At 38.6% G+C, this 23,771-nt stretch overlaps 1 protein-coding gene across 3 annotated transcripts in view; it reads left to right on the top strand.

The window, feature by feature from the left end:
- Positions 1–13,321: 13,321 nt before the first annotated feature.
- Positions 13,322–23,771, top strand: part of LOC149167457 (uncharacterized) — a 344,481-nt gene continuing 334,031 nt past the window's right edge. For all 3 annotated transcript variants that reach the window (XR_016260931.1, XM_089432997.1, XM_089432998.1), the window contains exon 1: positions 13,322–14,269. Coding sequence is in view for 2 of the 3 variants with exons in the window: in XM_089432997.1 (XP_089289123.1) it covers positions 13,999–14,269 (271 nt within the window). In the remaining variant the exon portion in view is untranslated. The remainder of the gene's footprint in view (positions 14,270–23,771) is intronic.

Raw genomic sequence — 23,771 nt, forward strand, 5'->3', positions numbered from 1 at the left:
TTAGTTTCCTTTTCATTTCAGCCAAGTGAATTAGTACCTTCTAGAATTTCTCTTGAATTTCATGGAAACTAACTTCTAGTTTATGTTCTTGATATTGAGATAAAAATTCATAAAGGGCTTCCTTAATTTCATCATCCATACACTCTTCATCACCATAAATGTTTTCCAGCAATTGAATGAAATCTTAAAAATATGCACAACATCTTTTAACCAACAACAGGGAAGGATAAAGTTCTTTAAAATGCTCATAAAAAACTGTGTGAAAATATGCAAGAGAACACAAACTAGCAGGTGGAAAACCTTCATACCGGGATCTAGCTTTTCCTTATAAAGTTGTCATGAACATTTTCATTAAACAGTCCTCATGAAAATGAACCTTTAACTTACATACATGCATGTGAAATTTTACCAAATGCAAAGCAACATCATCTTCATCCTCATATTTGAATCTTGGCAGATAATTTTTCCAATTTACACAAGCCATGCGGTTTGGGAAGCCTGAAATATGATCTCAATTCATGGGAGCATATCTTCTGGATTGAGAATTATTTTTCAAAACGTAGAGACACCAGTGGAACTTGAAAATATGGGTTCTTCTTGATTAGAGTCACCAGGTGAATGGTTCGGCCTTCTGATGTCCAACTGTTGTTCATCATCGGCTATTAGATATGATACTTGTCGTTCACACCCGGGGAAAATGTGAAGGGTTCGATCCCCAACAATGGCAGCAAAATATTAGCACCTTCTAATGATCTCTAGGCTGAGAAAAGGTTTTATAGGGGTAACCACAAACCTCTTTGGGCTAGAAACTGGTCTTTTCTAACCAGAGGGGGCTCCCTCACTAGAAAAAGTCTAAAGGTAAATAACAATTAAGCTCAGGGACTGCAGAGACCAGATCTGAAAAGAAACCTAAGATTTAATGCGAGTTGTTGGTGGATTTAGGAAAAGGGCCACTAAGGCATGAAACCAAAGCCACAGTTCAAATTTCTAAACTGAAACACTAGTGCTTACATAAGCCACTTATAGAAATAGAGGCAAGATAGGTACATATTTCAAAGTTGATATCAATTGTAGTATAGTGAAGAAATTGGAAAAACACATAACAATATTTAATCAAATGCAACAAAGCACATCATGAATTCTGCTACATACTTTCATGACCAAATATTGAGAAGAACAATAATGATGGAGCACCTAACTAAGGATGAATTCCATCATAATATAAAAAACCAACAGTCAACCAGAGCATCAAGAGATGAATTCTAGAGAACTGCTTCAGAAATCTACTTTAAAAGCGAGACTGTAATAAGATATTCAGATTAACAATTGCACGAAAAGAAGCACAGTAACTCGAAAGGCATACCACATGAATCTCTGAAACAACAGTGACAAAAACCTGCACTGAGATTTTATTCAAAATTATAAGTTCAAACACACAGGGCCTCTTTTGATTCCAACCCTTCCTCCATAGTCTGTTTAGTCTTAAATACATTTTCAGCAGAGTAAATCAATATGACTAGATACATTGTATTCTTTATCCATTGAGTGGATCGAATCCAACTAAACTTAGAAACATCATGTTTTTTGAACAAAAATTAAAATAAAACTAATAAAACTACAACATTATCCTTAAAGAAAATCAATTCTATCCTATCTACTAACTGATTTCTTATCCATTCATTTTTATTACTATCCTTAATCATAAATAAAAAGTTCGGGCTTGATACAAAACCAGAAAAAGCATGCAGTTTGAGTTGCATAGCGAGTGAAGGATTGTGCAGCAGTTGCGTAGTAATCTCCAACTTGGCATGTACATGGGTTGCACCAACTGACAGTAAGTCGATGAGGACGATGACAAGGTGGTTGAGGTGGAGAGGGACCCATATGATGTTTCTTTTCACACGTACAAGCTTCAAATTTGTCTAGTTCAACTCTTGCGCAACAAAAATTGAATATCTAAAGTTGGGTTTTCCTTCTCGCTCCAAAACAAAGCAAAGTCCAACAATTCATCACCTATACCTTATGAGTCCCAGAAATCATCAAAACTCCCAAAAATATTCACATTTGTAAATCAAATTTCAAAAAATTTAGAATTCTGTCAGTAAGGAATTGTGAAAATGGGCCTCCAAGTGACACCTTTAATTCCCAAACTATACCACCTGTGTAAAAACCAAGATAGTTTTTTGTATATTAACTTGTTTTTTAGATAAATATCTCTCAATGTTCTCAAATTCTGCCCCAACTCCTCATAATATGTTCACCAAAATCATGACTAAAATAGTAAATTGCGCAGTCTGAAAAATAGGCTTTAAAGATGCATTTTAATCTCCCAATCTATGACACTTGTGCATAAACTAGAGTAGGTTTTGGTTCTTTGACCCATTCTTCAGAAAAACCTCTTTCAGGTTTTTGAAATTCGGCTCCATTTGGTCAAAAGAAGCTTTTGAAAATTATGTCTAAAACAGTCAATTTCGGAGCACAGAGTGTAGAAGACCATCCATGGTTGATATGGTTGTAGATGGTTCTATGCAAGGTCGAGTGTGTGAATGTTCTTTATATGACTTGGTGATGATGTAGCACCCTCTGAGTGCTTCCCTCCATGCATGCAAACCTTCAAAATGGTTGTTCTTAGTTTGTGTAGTGGCTTGGAATTTTGTGCAACAAGTGTGCAACAACCTTCTCCCACTTGAAAAACCCGCCTTCGAACCTCTGCCAAGCTGCTTTTGGCCTTCTGATCTTTTGTTTGAACATGAAACCTTCTCAGAGTGTGGGTTGTGGATGGACAAAGAGAGAAATGAGGGCTGTATGAAAAGACATTTGAAAATGCGCCTTTTGTTTTGCTTTGGTCATGAGTATGAACTTAGAATAATGGTTATTATGATAATGAAATATGAATGATGGTAATGAGTTGTGGAGGGATGTAATATCAATGATGATGAAATGAGTTAAGGAATATAGGTGATAATGATAAGAGGTGAGTTTAGGAGGGGGAGTGTATATGCATGTGATGTTAGATTTATATGTATATGTAGGGAGTGGTGTATGGAAGGGATTTTAGGTATTAGGATATATGAAAGGGCTATAGGAATGGAAAAGTGTATAATAGGGATATACGAAGGGGATTCATGAGTTATAAGTGGTTGAATGGCATGATGAACCATACTCAACAAAACCTTAAAAATGAACCAAATTTGTTTTTTTATGGTTCTGACCAGCGATCAATGACACATAACCTTTTAAACCCTAAATGAATTTATATGAGAAGATGACCCCATGACCTTCTCCTTGACTCGAAATCTCTTCAGCTTTTGTCTTATCTTTATGGACCCTCTATGAAATACCTTGTAGTGATGTCAGACAGTGACTCTTTAGACTATGACGACAACTATTCATAGGCTAAACTGCTACAAAAAATATCAAAATGAATGAAAGAGACAAAGACATTTGATCTCTAAAACCTAGGATCCTAACATTGGCTCCAATGGGGATGGCACCCTCCTAGTGAGGTGCCAAGAAAACTACAGACTAGTATCCTAACCATTGGGCAAATGGAGTCAACATAAAAAATAAAAAATTAACTGGCTCACTGACTTACATAGCTGAAAACTTTAAAGGAAATGAGAAATTTGACAACACATCACCAAAGTCTTAGGGCCTTCTCCTTGGGCTTTCTTTCCACTTTCATTCTGTTCAGATGGAAAGAAAAATCTGAGAGATGACCCAACAACATGAAATCTGAACCCAAATTCAAAATTTCTCCATTTTGAGAAGCTAAATCCACTGACTAATTTCAAGAATACTGCACATTTCTCATTCTCTGATTTTTGCAACATAAATGCAAAAGAATCCCAAAAATCATGAATATGTCCTTCTTGTTGATGAACACAAGGAAAAATGGAAGCTCTATCTATAACTGTTGGTTGTCCATGTTCTATGTAGTCAGCTTTAAGATCATCCTCAAGTGAAATATCAACAATTTGTTTGATAGAATTATTCTCATCATACACAAAAAAGGACTTTGAATATTCCTGAAGATTTTCAGATGCAACAACTACCTCATGTATAACAGGAATGTCAAAATTTGATCCTTGATGTGGCTCAACAAGCATGTCATCTTGATTTTCAAAAAATTATGAATATGTCAATTCAAGAGATGTATCATGAATAGATTCTGCATTATCCAAGGAGTCTAAAACAATCTGCTCTTCATCAACATCTCCTTGGAAATCAATTATAAAATTCTCTTGTATTGAAGAGTTAAATAGCAGAATACGTTGACTAATATGCTTATCCTCGTGTGACTTTATTTGAAGATTGTCATGTGTAGGTTCACTATCTAAATTTTCCATACATACAACTTTAGAAATCTGAACTTGACAATCTTCTTTTTGAAATGAAATTCATAAAATGAAAAGTCTGAAGAAAAAATCGAATGACAATCCTCTTCCATATGTTGGTTTCTTAAAATCTGAACATTTTCATTAGACCCAAGGGACAAAACACGAGTTTCCACATCAAGATCCTGACTATCTTCATCCTTATCATGATCATATAAAGACTTACAAGCCTGCTACAAATTTTCATCAATTTCAGAAAATAGAACTTCACTGTCATCATTTAAATCCTGCTTAGTTTCCTTTTCATCTCCAGCCAAGGGAATTAGTACCTAACTTATAGTTTATGTTCTTGATATTGAGATAAATATTCATAAAGAGCTTCCTTAATTTCAGCATCCATACACTCTTCATCACCATAAATATTTTCTAGATATTGAATGAAATTTTCAAAATATGCACAACATCTTTTAACCAACAACAAGGAAGGATAAAGTTCTTTAAAATGTTCATATAAAACTGTGAAAATCTTCAAGAGAACACAAACTAGCAGGTGGAAAACCTTCATACCAGGATCTAGCTTTTCCTTCTAAAGTTGCCATGAACATTTTCATTAAACAATCTTATGTTTGAACATGAAACTTTCTTAGATCTTTGTTGTGGATGGACAGAGAGAGAAATGAGGGCGGTATGAAAAGAGATTTGAAAGTGCACCTTTTGTTTTGCTCTGGTCATGAGTATGAACTTAGAATAAGGGTTATTATGATTATTAAATATGAATGATGGTAATGAGTTGTGGAGGGATGTAATATCAATGATGATGAAATGAGTTAAGGAATATAGGTGATAATGATAAGAGGTGAGTTTAGGAGGAGGTGTGTATATGCATATGATGTTAGATGTAAATGTATATGTAGGGGGTGGTGTATGGAAGGGATTTTAGGTAATAGGATATATGAAAGGGGTATAGGAATGGAAAAGTGTATAATAGGGATATATGAAGGGGATTCATGAGTTATAAGTGGTGGAATGACATGATGAACCATACTAAAAAAACCTTAAAAATGAACCAAATTTGTTTTGTTTTTTTGTTTTGTTTTGTTTTTTTTTTTGTTTTATGGTTCTGACCAGTGACCAAAGACACATAACCTTTTGAACCCTAAATGACTTTATATGAGTCGATGACCCCATGACCTTCTCCTTGACTCAGACTCTCTTCAAGTTTTATCTTATCTTTATGGACCCTCTATGAAAGACCTTGTAGTGATGTCCGACAGTGACTGTTTAGACTATGAAGGCAATTGTTCATAGGCTAAACTGCTACACAAAATATCAAAATGAATGAAAGAGACAAAGACATTTGATCTCTTAAACCTAGGACCCTAACATGCTACATTTTTTGAGGCCTATCCCATGTTTATGAAGTAAAATTTGCATAGTTTACCAATCCAGTCTTGAGTGAATTCTCCAGCCCCTGCCTTGATCGGATTCCTTTTCGACGCCCCATCAAAATTTAGTTTTAGGAAACTGTCAGGGGGAGCCAGCCACACTGCGGGTCCAAGCTAGATATGGCGTTCACTGGGTCAACGGCTCGAACCACTCAGGTATTCCATATCAAAAAAATTTAGAATTCTCACTTCCTGGGGGGGATGGTTTTCCTTTGAGGATTGAGTGTCTTTGTTAATAATTGTCTACCTAAGCTAACGTATTATTTCTTCCGCCAGGTTTTCTACCGGAAGCTTCTTACCACGTAATATGCATCAATTTCTCTCCTTCCATATTGCCCAGAGGAGGAACCCCATAATTAAATTCCAGGTCATATTCACCACCTCATTTTTGGTGAACTGCACCCACCATTTCTTTGTTGTTTCTTGTATGCCCTCCCTATTTCTATATGTTTGTTAAAAGATGAAGGCCAACCAGTCCTAGAGGGTGTCTGTATAGCTGAAGGTGTTAAGAAGATGATTAAGGTTTTCCTCTACTTTTTCGCAGAGACAACACCAAGAGGCACTTGTATATGCTTTATTTATAAGATTGTCCCAGGTTAGAACCTTCCTATGTAAAATCAACCTTATAAAATTTTTAATTTTAGGCCATTGTGGAGCCCCCCATATTTTCTGCCATGATGGGTCAGTGAAATCAGGATGTCCCATACTAAGATACACTTTTTCTTCCTTCAGGTTGAACTCCCTCCTTTTTTTCCGCCCCACCTAAGCTGGTCCTTGTCATTATTAAACAAAATTTGTCTCTGGCTCAGTTCCTCCGTTAAATTTTGAGTGGCTAAGTCATTCGGGCCTGGTTGTTGAAAGATGTTCAGATTCCATCATCTCCATTTGTTATTCTCCAATCCTTATTCCCATAATTGGTGGACTTCTCTATACCCCTGGTTGTCTGTGCTTCGTTGGAAGGGATGTCATTCCTCTCTGCTTAACTTTGGTTGTTGTTGCCAAGCATCATCCCAGAACAAGGCTTCTTTTCCATTTCTTATTTCCCAAAAACAATGTTGTTGTATGATGCCTCTGTTATTCCATGCCAGATTCCAAATAGTCGACCCCTGGATTGAACCCGAGAGCTTGACTAGGTCTTTTGTTTGGCAGTTAGGAGCATATTTTGATTTCCACAGATTTGCCCATGGTGTTGACCCCCATTTTAACCATCTCCACCACAATTTTTCTCCATTTTCTCTGTTGGTTATTTCTGGATCTTGAAGACCAAGGCCTCTTGCATCCTTCGGTTTACATATAGTATTCCAAGCCACTAACACCCATTTACGTTTTTCCTCTACCCCTCACCACAGGAAGTTCCTTTGAATTTCCTTGATCTTTTGGAGCACTCCCTTAGGAGTAGGAAGGATAGATAACATGTAACCTGGGATAGCTTGAAGCATCACCTTTGTTAGGACCAGTCGACCAACCAAGTTCAAGGCTCTTACCGTCCATCGTTTAACCTTGTCCTCAAGGTTTGAGATAAATTTATCCCAATTGGACTTCTTCCAGGCTTGCACCATTAGAGGAACCCCTAGGTACTTTGATGGGAGGGATTTCTTTGGAACCCTAAGATAGTCGTTAAATTCCTTTGGATAGCAATATGAGTGTTAAAGAAAAAAATCATGGACTTGGACTGATTGATCTCCATACCTGAAGAAGAAGTAAAGGTATCCAAGATGAATTTGAATGAATGAGCCTCCTTCATTGTGGGAATACCATGCAGCATGGTATCATGGATGAATTGTTGATGCGTTGTTGCATGACCTTCCTCATGTAGCTCGAGGTCCTTTATATCTCCTTCTCTATTTGCGCAATGATCTCCCTCCCCAATCCTTCCATCATTATGATAAATAGAAAGGGAGACATGGGATCCCCTTGTCGTATTCCTCGAGACGGGAAGAAAGGTTTTGCCGGGGCTCCATTAACCAAGATTGAAAAACTAGGGGATGAGACTAGGGCCATAATCCAATTGATCCATCGCTTATCAAAACCAAACACCCCTAATACCACTTTCATATAATCCCAGCTAATCTTATCATACGCCTTTGATAAATCTAGTTGAATAATCATACCTGCCTTTTTTTTGGATCTTCAACGAGTGAGCTATCTCATGCGCAAGAATCACATTATCCAAAATCTGTCTCCCCTCAACAAAACTAGACTGTTCTACTGAGATCAAACATGGAAGAATCGTTTTCATCCTATTTGTCGCTACTTTGGATATGATCTTGTATAGAACATTACATAGGGCTATTGGCCTGAATTTCTCGGGAGTGCTGGCCCTTTCTTCCTTTGGAATGAGGGCAATAAAAGTCGAATTTAAGGCTTTCAGAATAGTTGACGAATCTTGTGAATCTGCTACTACCTCATGGATATCTTGTTTAACTACATCCCAACACGCTTTAAAGAAATCAATAGTAAAGCCATCCATTTCGGGGGCTTTTCCATTGGGCATTTCATTCACGGCCTGAGCCACTTCTTCCATGGAGACCAACTTATTCAAATTCTTATTGTGTTCCTTTGGATATTCTCTCGTCTATCCACTTGAGGCTCCTCTGCTATATTTTGGAAGTGTTGAACCAAGAATTTCTCAATGTCCTGATGTGCTTTGTAGGTGTTCCCCCTCTCATCCTTAATTCTGAGAATCCGATTGGAATTTCTATGTTCAATCATTGAGCAGTGAAAGAAATTCGTGTTCTTCTCACCCTCCCTGAGCCATAACACTCGGGACTTCTGTCTCCATAGAATTTCCTCATGTCTGCACTTGTCCTCCCACTATTTCAGTAGTTCCATCTCCTCTTTTTTGCTTTCATCCGAGTAGCCTTCTATGATCAACTTCTGTTGTAATGTTTCCATCTTTTGTTCCAATTCCTTTTTTGCTTGGAATATGTTACCAAATTCTAACTTATTCCATTGCTTTAATTTCAATTTGATATATTTTAACCTTGCCTGTAAGATGTACATCTTAGAGCCCCTAACTGGGATCTGTTCACCCCACCATATTTTAATATTCTCCATAAAGGCAAGGTGATCCAACTAGAAGGCCTCAAATCTAAAAGGTCTATTTTTGGGGGTACCTAACATCACGATCATTAATACCACCGACCAGTGATCTAATCCTCCACAGGGAAGGATATTTGCTTCCGCATCTATCCCTTGCATCAGTAGATCCTTTGAAATTAAAAACCTATCAAGCCTAGACGCAACTTGATGCTACCCCCTACATTTATTACTCCATGTAAAGCAACCATTGGCAGTTTCCATGTCAATAAGATTGACATCCTCAATGAATTCCTTAAAGGCTTCAACATCTCTGTCTATACGTCTTTGGCCCCCCTTTTTCTTCGATAGAGAGGTTATCATATTGAAGTCCCCCCCAACACCCAAGGGAGGTGGCCTTTCCTAGTTCTTATCTCTCTTAAATCTTGAAGGAGCTGTTGAGAATGCAACAAGATGATGGAGCTCAGTGGAAAGAAGTCGCCTTCACTAACTGGGCCTGCAGGCTATTTTTCGTGCAAAGTCTATTTTTAGACTATGTCTATTTTTAGACATATGGATCATGGTCTATGAGTTGCAGGATGCTATTTGTGGATGATTGGTCATGTTGGTAAAAATAGATGGACTTCTATTTTTAGACATATGGGCAGTTTCTATTTTTAGACTGCCAGGCTAAAAATAGAACAGTCGAATATTATTAGCTCATACTAATATTTGGACTATAAACATTATCTTATCCTCTTGGAGCACTTCAGTTTGAGCTACAGATGTGGCACATGCAGCTGTCAGAAGGAAATATGCTTTTCTTATGAGTCAGTTGAGCTATTGCATGGTGGACTTCAGTTAGGACTCATGTGGTTGAGTTTGGTGGAGCTAATTGTGGAGTTGATGGAGTTGTGTTCAGTTTGACTTGGTTGAACTAGTTGTATTTTAGTCTAACTAAAGAATACACTAGTGATGAGTTGTGTCAATTAATTATTAATTAATTCACTAATTATTAACTCATAAAGCAACTAAAGAATACATCAGTTAACTCAGTGCATGTATAGTTCAGTGGAGACAGGTGTTAGAGGTTGAGATTGTTATCAGTTGTGACTATAGTTGTGCATGAGATTTGCACATGCATGGATGGAGATTGCCAATGAGGCTTGCGTAGTATAACCAAGGGAATTCGAATTCACACAGTGATTTGATTCTCATGTAGGATTGCACAGTGGAGGCAGGCAAACAGTGGAGGAGATTTGAGGCATCAGATCTGAGCTAGTTTGTGTGTAACAGGTGGAGATAGTGCTGAGCACTTGTGAGGAGTATTGTACTATGTATTGTTACATGTTCTCTATCATTATAATATACAAATAGTGTGGGGTTTTCAGCTGTATGCTTTCCCCTGGTTACATACTATGTTAATGTGCGCATGCGATTGATGTTTCATTGTTTTTAATGCTGCTAAATTGATGATCAACATAGAGGAGGTTATGTATTATGCATGTATTCCGCAATAGTGTATAATCGGGATAATCTCTGTGAATAAGTGTTTAATTATTCAAAATTTCTACAGGAGTTTGATATTCTCATCTGTTCTTTGAGGACCATACACATTCGTAAAAACTAGTGATCTTGGAGTCCCTATAACTTGCATTTCCAATGATAAATAGGACCTCGTCGCTTCCACATCAAGTAAGATCAAGGATTGGGGGTTCCACCCAATCGCTAGTCCCCTTGCAGAACCATGTGTTGCGACCTCCATTACCTCAAACCTCCTCCCCAATTTCCTACTTAATTCCTTGATTTTATCTGTTGAGCACTTTGTTTCTTGCAAAAAATAAGATCTGGTTGTTCCATTTTAATCTTCTTTTTAAGCAATCTTTGTTTCCTAAGGCTACTTATGCCTCTTATATTCCATGTTAAAACTTTCATGATTTAACTATGATGAAGGGGTTGCGAGCTTAACGCTCTCATATTACCTGAATTAATTAGCATGGCTCCCAACTCCTGGAGGGAAACACTATTAAACTTCCTTCCTCTTTTTTGGTAGCTGTGCCGTGGTGCCAAAACCGTCTAAGATCCTGATGCCTTCACTCCCATCTCGACTATCTTTGGATGTGATCTTTTCTGACCTCTTATTTTCGTTTCTTCTCTCATCAGGTATAGGTATTGGATCCTATCCATTTGATTAGTTGGGATGGCCTCCAGTCCCTATTTTCTCGCTTGTTCCACCATATTCTGGAGGTCAATTCCTTCCCTTTCTACTATTTCCTACAACTTTGGGTCCTTTGTTCCTACCTCGCTTGGAGTCATCTCTGCATCTCCCTCAAAATCCTTTGATAGATCTCGGATATCCGCTTGCTGCCCAATATCTTCTGTCGGCTACAACATTTCTTCCTCTTTTCCTTCTTCTTTCTCCTCATTTTTCTCTTCTTCTACCCCATTAGTCTCTGGGTTCTCTTTTGATAAGATTTCAAAGCTATTTCTCTATGCTTTTCTCCCTCCTTGGTCTCTGTTGTTGTCTTCGATTTTCCCTTCCCCTTGGGTTAGGTCTGACAAACCCATCTGCATCCTTTCATTCTGATTCTTTTCCTTGCTCTTCTACTTTGTTCAGAGGGCATTCCCATATCAGGTGGCCATGTTCATGGCATCTTTTGCATCTGAACAAAATATGCTCATAGTCCACAAATTGTAACCATATTTCATCCCTGAACTCTAGTTTGACTGCTTCAGGTAGGGCTCTAGAGACATCCATTTCCACACATATTTTTGTGTACGATGTATATATTCCTTGTAGTGTTGCCTCCGATATTTTAATAAACTTCCCCAATGTGTCTCCTATCAGTTTTAGGGTTGAAGGTAGCCAATAATCCAGAGGTAGGGAGTACAACCTGACCCAAACTAGGACTCTGGTAAAGGTCTCCTTCTCTGGGGTAAAATTCTCCATCCATGGCCGCATGTATAAGCCAAATGATGCAAAGAAGTAGGGACCGCCATCAAAGATTCAGTCTCTATCCTCCATATTGGCAAAAGACCACCATAAAAAATCCTTTGGACCCTAGATGTAGCTCTATCTCACCTCTTGGTTTCCAGTGATGTTTAATCCAATCATACAAGGCTCCATAAACTTGCATATGACAACATATGATTTCATGCGATCCCTAAAGGCCTGTGTCTCGGGATCAATGATTAATGTTGTTGGGATTACCGCTATTTTGGGCATACACGACCCTGCAAATTCCATTGACTTTTGCTGCTGCTGCTAGTTTGCTTGATTCCCTGGCATACCTCTGTCATCATCTCTTTTCTAACTGATCCCACCTACTCCCACCATACCTTGGGCATTCCATGACGCCCCTTCTATTGGGACCCTGAATCCTGCCTTGAACCCCTTCCCCTTATTCGTTACCACATTTCGATAGGAGGGAGCAGGCTCCTCCTTTGAACCTCCTTTGAACTCCATCTTTGTTAAAGCATAGGCATACCTGCAAAGAAAACCCTCGAAATTCGTGCTCTGCTACAAATCTCAATGAAACATGTAAAAAAATTCCCTATAATTTTATAACACTCCTCTCTACATCTACAACTATAATAATTAATTTATAATAAAAAAATGCAACAACATTTTGTAATTATTAAAACTATTCTAAAACTACACAAAATAAATACTTTGAAACCAAATTCATTTATACAATCCATGCCAACTTCAATTTATAAAATATTAATACAAAAAAAATTAAAAAAATATCTATATTTATATTTAAGCGCGCTTGAGCGAGAGGCGATCTGGGATAGGTGACCTCCCGGGAAGTCCCATTTACTGGGTGCAAGCCCCAGAAGTGATGATTGACGATATTTGATTCATTTCACTAGTTTCAATCCCACTTCTTCACCCCAACATCCCCTGATTTAATGAGTGCTAAGTGAACTATTCAAAAATCACGAGAAATTAATCACTTACAATTACCTCTCATAGAAATGATCATAGATGAATGACTTACTTAACACAGTGAAATCCCCAAAAAAATTATATCTAGTATAATGCGCCAAAACCCTATACTTAAATATTTAAATTCTTAATATTATTTTATTTTAAAAATAAAAAAAATTCTTTAAATAGTGGAAAATATCATTGGTGTGGAAAACCTAAATGATATTGTTGATTTTATGTAGAAAATATCAATGTCGTGGAAAACCTACTTGATATGGTTGATTATATGTTCGCTTAAATTAAAATAATAATTCTTAAATAAATAAAAATAATTTAAATCATGCGTAACATCAAAATTTTATTTTTTTCCTTCTTATTTTTATGTAAATTAATATTTTTTCCCGTTTATTTATTTTAATATTTTTAAATACAACTTCACCATAATGTTATCAACACATCGCAGTGTATTACTGCGACTCCAGTGTGTAAAACTCCACTCGTATAGCAATGAACTATATTCCACCTAATTTATGCCAGGTGGCATACACCATTTTCTGATGTTGTTTTCGTCATCATATACTATATTTCTCATGTTACATGGTCTGGACAACATTACCGTATCGACTTGAATTTAACAACACGCAATCCAATTCAAAGCAAAGCATGTGAAGTGACATATTTGCTTACAGCTTTGTTGCAGGTGGTTGCCGCACTAAGGGAGCTTTTGAAAGTTCGGTTGGTTCGGTTCGTTGAGGGATCTCAGAAATGAACTGCTGAAAGCAGCTGAATTAACTTCGTACTTTCGCTATTTTCGGGAGACAAAACGGTGGAATCAGATGGGTAAACGTCGAATCTTCACGCATCGAAGAATTTCGCTTGTACGAACATCCTGAATCCTGCATTTTGCGGACATTTTATCTCAAAATTCGTAATTTTTATGATAAAATTTAGGGTGGTATGATAAATTTGTCACCCGGCGCTTAGAAACGCTATGCATTGTTGAAATACTAATTTTTGAAGCAAATCGCGAAGAAATGCTTCGGATTTCATTATAGAATCCTACTTTTTCTGGATAATAAAGGTCAAATTTTAGGCAAAAGTCACCTGGAAATTTTGTTGAACGGGACGGATCTCTCTGATTTAATCTGCGGGGAAAAGATGTGTAACTGGACACCGGATTATTTAGTCACAGATGAAAACTGGCGGAAATTGTAATGAATCGAGGCAGTTTAAATCACAGCTTGAATGCTAGAGAAATGCGGTCATGGCTTTATGCAGGCAGGGGAGCGAACCTTTGCAGGATTGGACTAATTCATCCGGTGGACCTACATTCAGGTCACATGATTATGGTAACAATATGCGGCAAGGGGAGCTAGGGAATGGTTTCAGCAGAGGCCATGGTAAGTTCAATAGAGGCAGAAAGTTGGGTCGCGTGGCGAAGAATGGACAATGTTCCGTCGGAGTTTTTCTGGTGCTTTTCTTCGGGTTTGTTGGCTTGACATTACTGGGAAGTCATTACGGTATTAGCGATAAAGGTCGACCTCCTGGATCCCTGGTTAATTAAGAAGTCTGAATTTAATGCATGTGCGAATGTTTGCTTAAAATATGAAGGACTGCAATTTTGTCCTTTCTATTGTTTGTTTAAATATATTTTGAAATAAAATGCTTTCATCTAACTATTAACAGAACAAAATGTACCTGGTATCTTATATCTAGAAAATTTAAATTAGAAAAAGACGGCGTTCATTACCAAACAGCCATAGGCTTAAGGCTGATAACATCTGCCAAACCTAAACTTAACAATGTTTACACTAGGGATACAAACCATAGAAAACCTAAGTTGGGGGTCCAAAATGGAGGTCAGCTGGCCATAATAAAGCATGACATCAAGTGGCTGCAGGTATCATCCCTGTATCAGGGAGTGGATTGTCCTTGTCACTGGGATTAGTACGTCATTCTTCAATGATAGGCTCCTCATCAGAGGCGCTAGGGTCCCATCCATCATTCTGCTGCTCGGGGTCCTTTTCCACTTACGAAATTGCAAATGCACAAAACGGCTAGCCCTATGCTAGGGGCAACATTCAGATGTGTGGGACTCAGCTCATGGCTCATGGATCCTTCCCCCCAAAATTCAAGCAACGTCATAGATTTGATGTAGATTTGCTAGCTTCAGTTCTACCTTACCAACCTACATTTGGATCTACAAACGAAGGTTAGCACAGATTAGAGCACTATCATGCCAGGTAAACTTTCTGCTTTGTTGAGCATTCTGAAATAAACTTTCATCTCTTCTTCTCCTTGTGACATACCAGATTTCAACGCTAACTAGTTGCCATGCAGCGTGGAGCTTAATGATCCTAGGGAATTTACCGCTTAACAAGGCATACTTCTAGGAAATGGTGGTAGGGAGTAGTTGGCTACAAACACCGCAGGCCCACTCCTAGGTGGACTTAGGAAACTTACAATACCAGAAGATGTGTTTAACAATCTCATTTTTGTTGCATAAGAGGAATTTATTTTGAGGAACTGCAAATATTGAAGTCGCTAGCCAAGAGGAAGGCTTCCCAAAATTAAAGACCAGACAAAGAGTACCGTTTTAGGCTTCATATAAGGCTTCTAGATAATTTGAATCCACTACAATCAAGTCCTCTACTTAGAGGGCATTCACCATGCATTGTTCAGGCAAATATATGAAACATGGCTTTAACCTAGCTGGTCGTAGTCATTGATTCACTGATATTTCCTAAATTCCTTGGTGCAATGCCATCTCCACTCTCACAGCCAAGTGGCAGGGGCTTGTAGATCAAGCTTGAGAATCATATTATCAAAAGCTTGACAACCTTGGTGAGGCCATGCTTATGTAAGCGCTTGGCCAAAAATTAAGCAATTACTGACAAGGACTTGCCTCCAAATTGCACAACGGGTGACCACCACATGTAATGTTCATTGAGTGACAACCCTGCCATTAAAGAATCACCCTTCCAGGTTAGCTTTGGCTTGACAACAACCCAAGCTGTCCAGATGCTCTGAGTAATAAAAGTACCCTTAACCTTTACCTATGTAGGTGTGAGGAGAAGGACTTGTAGATTTAGGTTACCCAACTCTTTTGCCTTGGGGGCACCTTGAGAGATGCAATTTCGAAGCAACACTTTCCAAGCTTCTTTGTCCTAAATAGTTTTGATAAATTCATTTCGCACACAGTGCTTGAGCCTACATGTAGGTGGTAATGATGTTCATTCCCCAGTACTTGGGTGCACAACATAGGCTCCAACTGGCTCTATGAAAGTCTTTCTTGCCATCAAAGCTGATCGAGAGGAAAGAGAGTCCCCATAGTTATTTCCAAGGTTCTGATAGGGTGAAACTGAGATGTGTGGCAACAACGATCTTTGTACACATTTGGAACTGAACTACCAATACCACTTGCTTAATCATCCATTTATCCACCTTCTTGCCAATTCTCTGAAGCATAACTTCTCATAAATTAAAACACTTTTGGGGAGGCCTGAAAGGAACCAGGGATGCGCATAAATTTAAACACCTGTCGTGGCTGAAATCAAGTCCATTCCATGTCAACAAACCATTTTTGGAGCTTGTCTCAGCTTTGACTGTAGCATTGAGTCTTGGCCATCTGCAATGTATAACCAGAGGCAGCGTTAAAAGTTTGGAGGCACTTCATAGTGTTGTCCACAATTTCCTTTTTCTCCAAAAGTGTGAGGAAAGAGTCACTACTAAGTGGCCATTGAAGAGTTGGCCAACAACGACTGAAGCAGTGGACTGCCTTTATTACGGTCTATGACAGAGTAGGTACCCAAGACCCTCAACAACCATAACATATAACACTGAATCAAGAGGGTAACCTTGCGTAATTGCCTAAAAAGGTCAATCTCCTATGACTTAGCCTTGTTAATAGTGAGACAGGTTGCAACATCTGTGAATAGCCACCACACTTGGTCATAGGTTTTTTTAAGATCAATTTTAATGAACAGGATATTCAAGCCTAAGCACCTCGCCTATTCCATTCCTTCCCAAATGGCTCCATCAGTATCCTAAATGAGTTGGCCTTTGATGATGCCAATTTATTTAGGTCGTATAATATAGGGCAGGATGTGTTTTATTTGCAGAGCTAGAGCTTTGGCCATAATCTTGTACAAAACATTCAACAATGTAGTAGGTGACCAACAAGTGATCAGTTCAAGGTCACCAACTTTAGGAATAAACTTTATCAAGTCTATGTTGATATGCTCCCCTAATGATTGCTTGTGCATAGCTTCCTTGAACACATTTAGAATGTCTGACATGAGAAAATCCAATGTGGCATTACAGAATTCTCATGGATATCTATCATCTCCTGCATGCTTATCATCGACTATTGCCATTGCGGCTGCTATCAGCCCATCCAGGGTCAACACCTTGTCACATAATCATTATTGTTAAGGATTTAACTGTCTGTGTACAACACCAATGCAAGTTTGCATGGTCACTCTATGTTCTTCTGTCAACTTTTGAATTGAAAAACTGTTCAGTACTGGTTGAAAAATTCCTGCTCAATATATGAGCCTGGCTGGTGACTTGTCTTGAAGTTGTTTTATGCACTGCAAGCCACTTAGAGGCCTTCTTGGTGACTATGGCTCTAAAGAAATCCTTCATAGGCCTAATCCAGTTTTGAGCCAATGCAAACAAGCTCAAATCTGAGCGTTGCGTGCACGGGGATTCTCATTTACTTCTAGGAAGTGGCTTAGCGTAGCAGCTTGCGTTTGAATGGTCTCATCATATGAAGAGAATTGAAGCATTTGAGACAGCTCTTCCAATAACTCTTTATCAGCCTTATGAGTTTTGTATCTAACTGGGGCAATCTGTCTGTGGGAGCCACAGATGAAAGCCGTAACCTGGCTGATAGCTTCATTCCATCAATATATCCAGCGAATGTTAACACTTTGCCTGAGCAGCAAGTTCCATGTCCTTCTAATGGCTTGGAAACAAGCTGGGTGCTTCAAGTGAGATACACATATAAGATATCCTGTTTCTTCATTAGTAACACCCCATGAAATGGAGCAGGAGAACACAATGGGTTCATGATCAGAGAGGGCAAGCTACCCCAGCGCTTGCATCAGTCTACCCCCTCTGCAGTTAAAGAAAAGGAGTTTGCTATGATAATATGTCTCTGCCCATCAATTTCAAAACCCTGCCCCTGCCTGAAAGACTGTAAACTTTGGCAAAATATTATTCAAATTTCTAAACTTTTCATTCTGAAATATGGAAAATTGGAAACTTCTCCAGATATACTAAATTTATGTTATAGAAATTGGCTCAATTCTCATATTGAATTGTTGAATCCTTTGGAAATTAGTGCAAAATTCAGAGAAATGCAAATGTTAGACACCAAAATTTTCCCTATAGAGTATGCCTATATGATATATCTATATCATGTTGGGTGTTTATACTATTTATTTCACTAAAATTATATATAAACTGAGTTTGATCAGATGAATCCATGTGAGACGTCAGTCATAAGATGCTGGTCACTTGGGAGGATATACAATCTTCAGATGACATGTTGTTTGAAGGACATTTGCCTTGTGGTGCTTATTAGTACAATTTTTTTGTATTCACCATAAGATGTGTGCTCCACCAGGAATGCACATTACATGATCACAGTCTAGGTTCTTTCTGGTTTACCCCTCAAAAATCTTTGTTCATGGTTCTGAGGATGAACACTTGCTGTGTGCACCCTGTCATGGTTCTGAGGATAACTTGTATTTATAAATGTGTTTCTAAGTCCTTTGTCAGTTCTGAAAATACCGTACATTTTATATTTTACAGTCACAGTCATAGTCATAATATCCTGGTCACTTGGGAGGATATACAATATTTGGATGACATGTGGTTCTAAGGACATTTGCCTTGTGGTGCTTAGTAGTTGTTGAAAATGTAGCGAGCAAGGTCTTCTAGCTTGTGCCTTAGCTAGTGAAGATCTCAAACTGTCCTCATGAGTTAGACTTCAGTTAGTATGAGTTATTTCCAATTTACTAGAATAATCATCAAATTAGCATGCGTAGAGTTGGAGCTTCAGTTAAAGAGGAATCTTCATCAGTTTGACTACAGAACGAGGCCGCAGTTAGAAGTTCAGTTTATAGCGAGTTAGTCTTCAGTCTTGACTGAAGGAAGGACGAGTTAAGAACTCTAGTGTTGATTGGAGAGAAAATCAGCGGGACTCTCAGTTAACTTGTCAATCAAAATTCGAGTTCTAAATTTGCACTGGGTCTCGTTGCATGTGGGCCTATAAAGAGGAGGGCGAAGGCACAAGGAAAGACAATTGTTTTGTGCACAAAGGTTTGTGACAAGAGTCAAGACAGAGCTCACGAGTTTGTCAGGTGGAGCGCAGGAATTGTGCCCTAAAGAATAGGAGACAAGTGCACTAGAATTTAGGAGAATTGGTTGTGCTCAGGTTGTGTGGAGCCGATGTCCTAAAAAATAGGAGCTCAAGTGTGCTAAGAAATAGGGCCATAAGTGTGCTAGGAAATAGAAGATCAGTGCTAGGAATAAGGAGGCCAAGCGCGCAAGGAAGGAGGAGCATAATTGAAACATGATAGCAGGGTTTGTAGAGCAAGTCAAGGAGGCAACAGAGAATCAATTGTGTGCGGGAATCGATATCAAGTAGTGATCAAGGAAGGCCAAGATCAATTGTATCAACTGAGATTTGTGTGAGAAGCGAAACACTTTCTCAAGAGAGATAGATGGCTTTGTAATAGATTCAATTGCTCCAAGACAATCAATAAAATAGCCACATCAAGCAAGCAGGTTTTCCCTGTTGGGTTTCCTGAGAAAAATATGTCAATTTGTGTGATGTGTTTTTATCTCTGTGTTTTTATTCCGCTGCATATGAATTGTTAAGAAACTCTGTATCTTGGTGAAAGTAAACTAGTTTCAGTTTTCAGTTATTCATCTAAGTAGTTGCAGAGTTTCATGGAAATTTAACATGGTATTAGAACAAAGATCAATATAAAGCCCAACACCAGATTGACTAGTTAGTGGACAACGCTAGAGTTTGAAGAGTAGAGCAGTTCTTTGGATAGCAATATGGCGTTCCTAAGACTAAGGTCAAATCACAGTTTAGAGGGAGCCTCGAATTTCTGCGCATGGAAGGAGCGAATATCAATGGTGTTGGAAGATAATGGGGTGCTAGAGTTTGTGAAGTAGCAAATAGTGCCACCTACAGATGCCCAACAATTGGCTCAACATAACAAGAATGACACCAAGGCGAGGAGGATCATTCTTGAGGGGATCAAAGACCATATTATTCCTCATCTCCATGAGAAGAAGACAACATATGAGATGTTTAAAGCTATCTTAGATTTGTATTAGGGTTCCAGTGATGCCAGGAAGCTTGCTCTTAAGGAGAAGCTAAGAAGTATTCAAATGAGCAAAGGAGAGCTCATCATCACATATATTTCAAAGTTCACTCAGGTTTGGGATGAGCTAGGTGGTGTGGGCGAGACGGTAGCAGAAAAAGACCTTGTGAGTTTTCACTTCTGGGACTCCATAAGTCTTGGTATAGTTTCCAGGATGTAGTAAGTGGGAGAGAGAATATTCCTAGTTGGAAAAGGTTATGGAGTGGCTGCATTCGAGAAGAAATCTAGAGAGAAACGAGAGCTATTAGAGTAGCTCTAGTAGAGGACGAGGAGAATTTTGCCCTTGCAAGCAAAGGTAGCAGAGCTAAGGGCAAGAAGGGCCAAGGAGATGTCAAGTCCAGTCAGAAGGGCGAGAAGAAGAAGAAGGACCTAAGCAAGATCAAGTGCTTCCATTACCATGAGTTTGGGCACTATGCCACTGAGTGCCCTAATCAGAAGAAGGAGTCTAGTAAGGAGAATGTGGTTGCATCAGTAGAGGTAGATGCGTTTTCTGCCCAGTTTGAGAAAGATTTCTCATAGCTTGCCTGGCAAGCTCAACAGACAACAATGTATGGTATATTGATTCAGGTGCATCCTTCCACATGTTTGGGAACAAGAACTATTTTCAGCCACTTGAAGGAGAAGGACATGCAGTTTTAGATTGTGCTAGGAGATGATTGCATGTATGCGACTAGAGGAGTTGGTACTCTCATTTTTTAGAGGGAGTCAGGTAATCCTCTCCATCTTAGAGATGTCCTCTGTTGCAAGCCTGAAATAGAAACTTGTTTCAGTAGCTACCCTTGAGGACAAGGGTTGTGATGTCATTTTCAGTAGAGGTAAGGCTTACCTCCAACACTTAACTTCTGGATGTAAGAAGCAAATAGGTGTGATGATGAAGAATCTCTACAAGTTCCAGGCAGAGATAGACGCAACCTTGAGCAACAAGGCAGGAAGTTCTCAGAGTAGAGAAGTGATGGTTGAGGAGAGCAGAGCTTAGAGCAAGAGCAGGTTAGAGTACCTGAGAAGAAGCTACTCAAGATGGAGCCTCAACTAGTATCTGTTTAAAAGTGTAACTAGGTTTGGTCTTCATAATGACATGTAATTGTGACTTTTGTAAATGATGTAATGAAGAAAAATAAATTTATTATTAGCCTTTGCTTCATGGGTTTCACGAGCAAGTGATTTTTATTTTAGGTGGCTCCCATTGAGAGCCTTAGGATTGGTCATTAGAAGTCAAAGAGTCTATGTCATGAATGAAGAACCCTTCTTGGGGATATATCAATATATATGAGTTTACAAAATGTCTAGATAGCCCTCCAACGACAAGCACTAGCCATCCTCTTCAAGTCAGCCTCCAAATGAATAAACTAAACTCATGTCGGCTCACAGTTAAAGGGACACATCTCTTTGATAGATCATGTCGGCTTATTTATGGAGACAAACTACTATATATACACAACTAGGCTCTTCGCATTTACGCACAGAAATTCAGATCAGTGTTTGAGTTTTTCGAATGACAACTACAGTCAGAAATTCGTATATACCTCTGAGTTTTTTGGATGGATAGAACAGTGAAAAAGTTCAGATCTCTAGTATAGTTAACAAGTGGTTCAGATCTCTGATTTTGGGTGAGTAACTACAGTTAAGAAATTCCTATGTCTTTGTAATTTCGGATGGACTGAGGCAGAGTGAAGTTCGGATACATATCTGTGATTTCGGATGGGCAATAGCAAGATACAGTCAAGGAATTCAGATCCTTCAAAGACTCAGATCATAGAAAAAGAGAACAATTTGATGGTTTAGCAAGAAGTAATAAAGGACAACAAAGAGTGATGAAGGGACAACGAAGTTTTGGAGCTATTGTTCAATGATGTATCACTGTGGTTTCGATGCTGCTGCAGTGGTCACATTTTGGTATCACATTGACATGTTTTGGTGCCCTGTCTAGTATATCTATAGTTTGATTGAAGAGATGATCTCAGTGCAAAGAAGTTCGAAGAAGAAGAGGAGTCAAGAAGAAGGATAGAGAACTAGTGTCTTGATCTTGGAGTGGCTAATAGGTCAAGGGTCTTGGTCTTGGTATTCGTCAATTGGAATCTCTATAAGAAGAATTTGTGCGGGTTTTCCTCTTAGAGAGTGAGAGGTTTTGGCCCTGGCTGTAAGCCTACATTTTGTGTCTCTTGTCTATTTATGTTCATGCATTGGTTACTGTTTGATGAAGAAGAACACTAATAATCTAATAAGAAGAAGATCCTAATCTAAAGAAGTACAAAGCATTCACAAGCAGTCACTAATAGAAGAGAAATCTCCTAGTGCTAATGCCCAAAATTTCTCAACATGGTATCAGAGCTAAGGTGCTAAAGTCAAAGGAAGGGCATCTAATCAAAGAGACACTCAAGGATCGAAAGACATCTAAGCAAGTCGAAGGTTATCAAAGCAAAAGATCAAGATTTACATTGAAGAATAAAACCCTAAATCAAATAAGCAACCTACAACAATAATAGTTTTTGGATCCTCTAGTCATCATCAAGTTATCTACAAGGCAAGGTAGCTTGAAGGACTTTAAAGATGAAGATCACATCATCTTGGAGGAATTCGAAACCCTAGAAGCAATTCTGATATGCACTCATTCACTGCCAAAGTAGTTGAAGTATCATAAAAGCAAGAAGGCATTATCATCGTCTTCAAAGCTATGAGGCAAGTTCCCTCTCGTTGAAGCAAGGATCCTATCCTTTTCCTTGAAGAAGATCATTCAAGGAAGCAACAAAGAAATCCTCATCAATCGCCATCATCAAAAGGAGCTAGATCAAACGACGTTGTCTTCTTTTGAAGAAAGGCTTTTTCATTTGGAAGAAGATCATCCAAAAGGGAGTAGTAATACATCTTCTTCAACCATCATCAAAGTGATCAAGATGAAGATTTCATCTTCACTTGTCAAGTAAGTATCTTTCATTCTTTAATCAAATTTGGTAAATTGACTTCGTGTTTACAAGGAGATCTATAAATTGGTTGGGTCATCGAAATTCCTTGCATGAAAAAGGAGGATAGACATAGTCCTCGAAGAAAGTGAAGTCATTGAACTGTAGGAATTTACAGGGTAAGTTCCTCAGACAGAACACCAAAGGACACCGCTCACACACAGATCACAGATCAATACACCAGTGTTTTGACGTGGTTAAAACCCTCAAAGAGGGAAACAGTCCACGGCCTGAGCCAACGCGGCCACTTCAGGCAATTTATTAATAAAAGAATGAAATTTTACATAAGCTTCTCTCATGAATGGTTAACCTACAAATGACCCTCCATGCTCTTTAAATAGGGATCATGGACCAATTGGGTGTTAAGCCACGGATCAAGTGTCGGTAATACCGAGGAGAGAATGAACCATCGGATCACTACATATCATGACCGTCGGATTGTAAGTTACAAAATGTACATAGTAAAGAAACACACTTTACCTAACTCTATACTAGACCAAGTTATACTTAAATATTTCCTATGTGTCGGAATATCCTAACATCCCCCCTTAAGAACAACTTGGGATAGGATTGAAGGATTTACAAATATGACACAATAGGAGAAGGAAGGAGGCACTAGAGCCTATCCCCCCTTAGTGACAACTTCCTGAACTCCAACCATAAATCGAAGT

Source organism: Pinus tabuliformis, chromosome 5_1 (genome assembly GCF_031772625.1).
Source record: "Pinus tabuliformis cultivar Carrire ecotype Pingquan chromosome 5_1, CPIR1, whole genome shotgun sequence".
In the NCBI taxonomy this organism is placed as follows: domain Eukaryota; kingdom Viridiplantae; phylum Streptophyta; class Pinopsida; order Pinales; family Pinaceae; genus Pinus; species Pinus tabuliformis.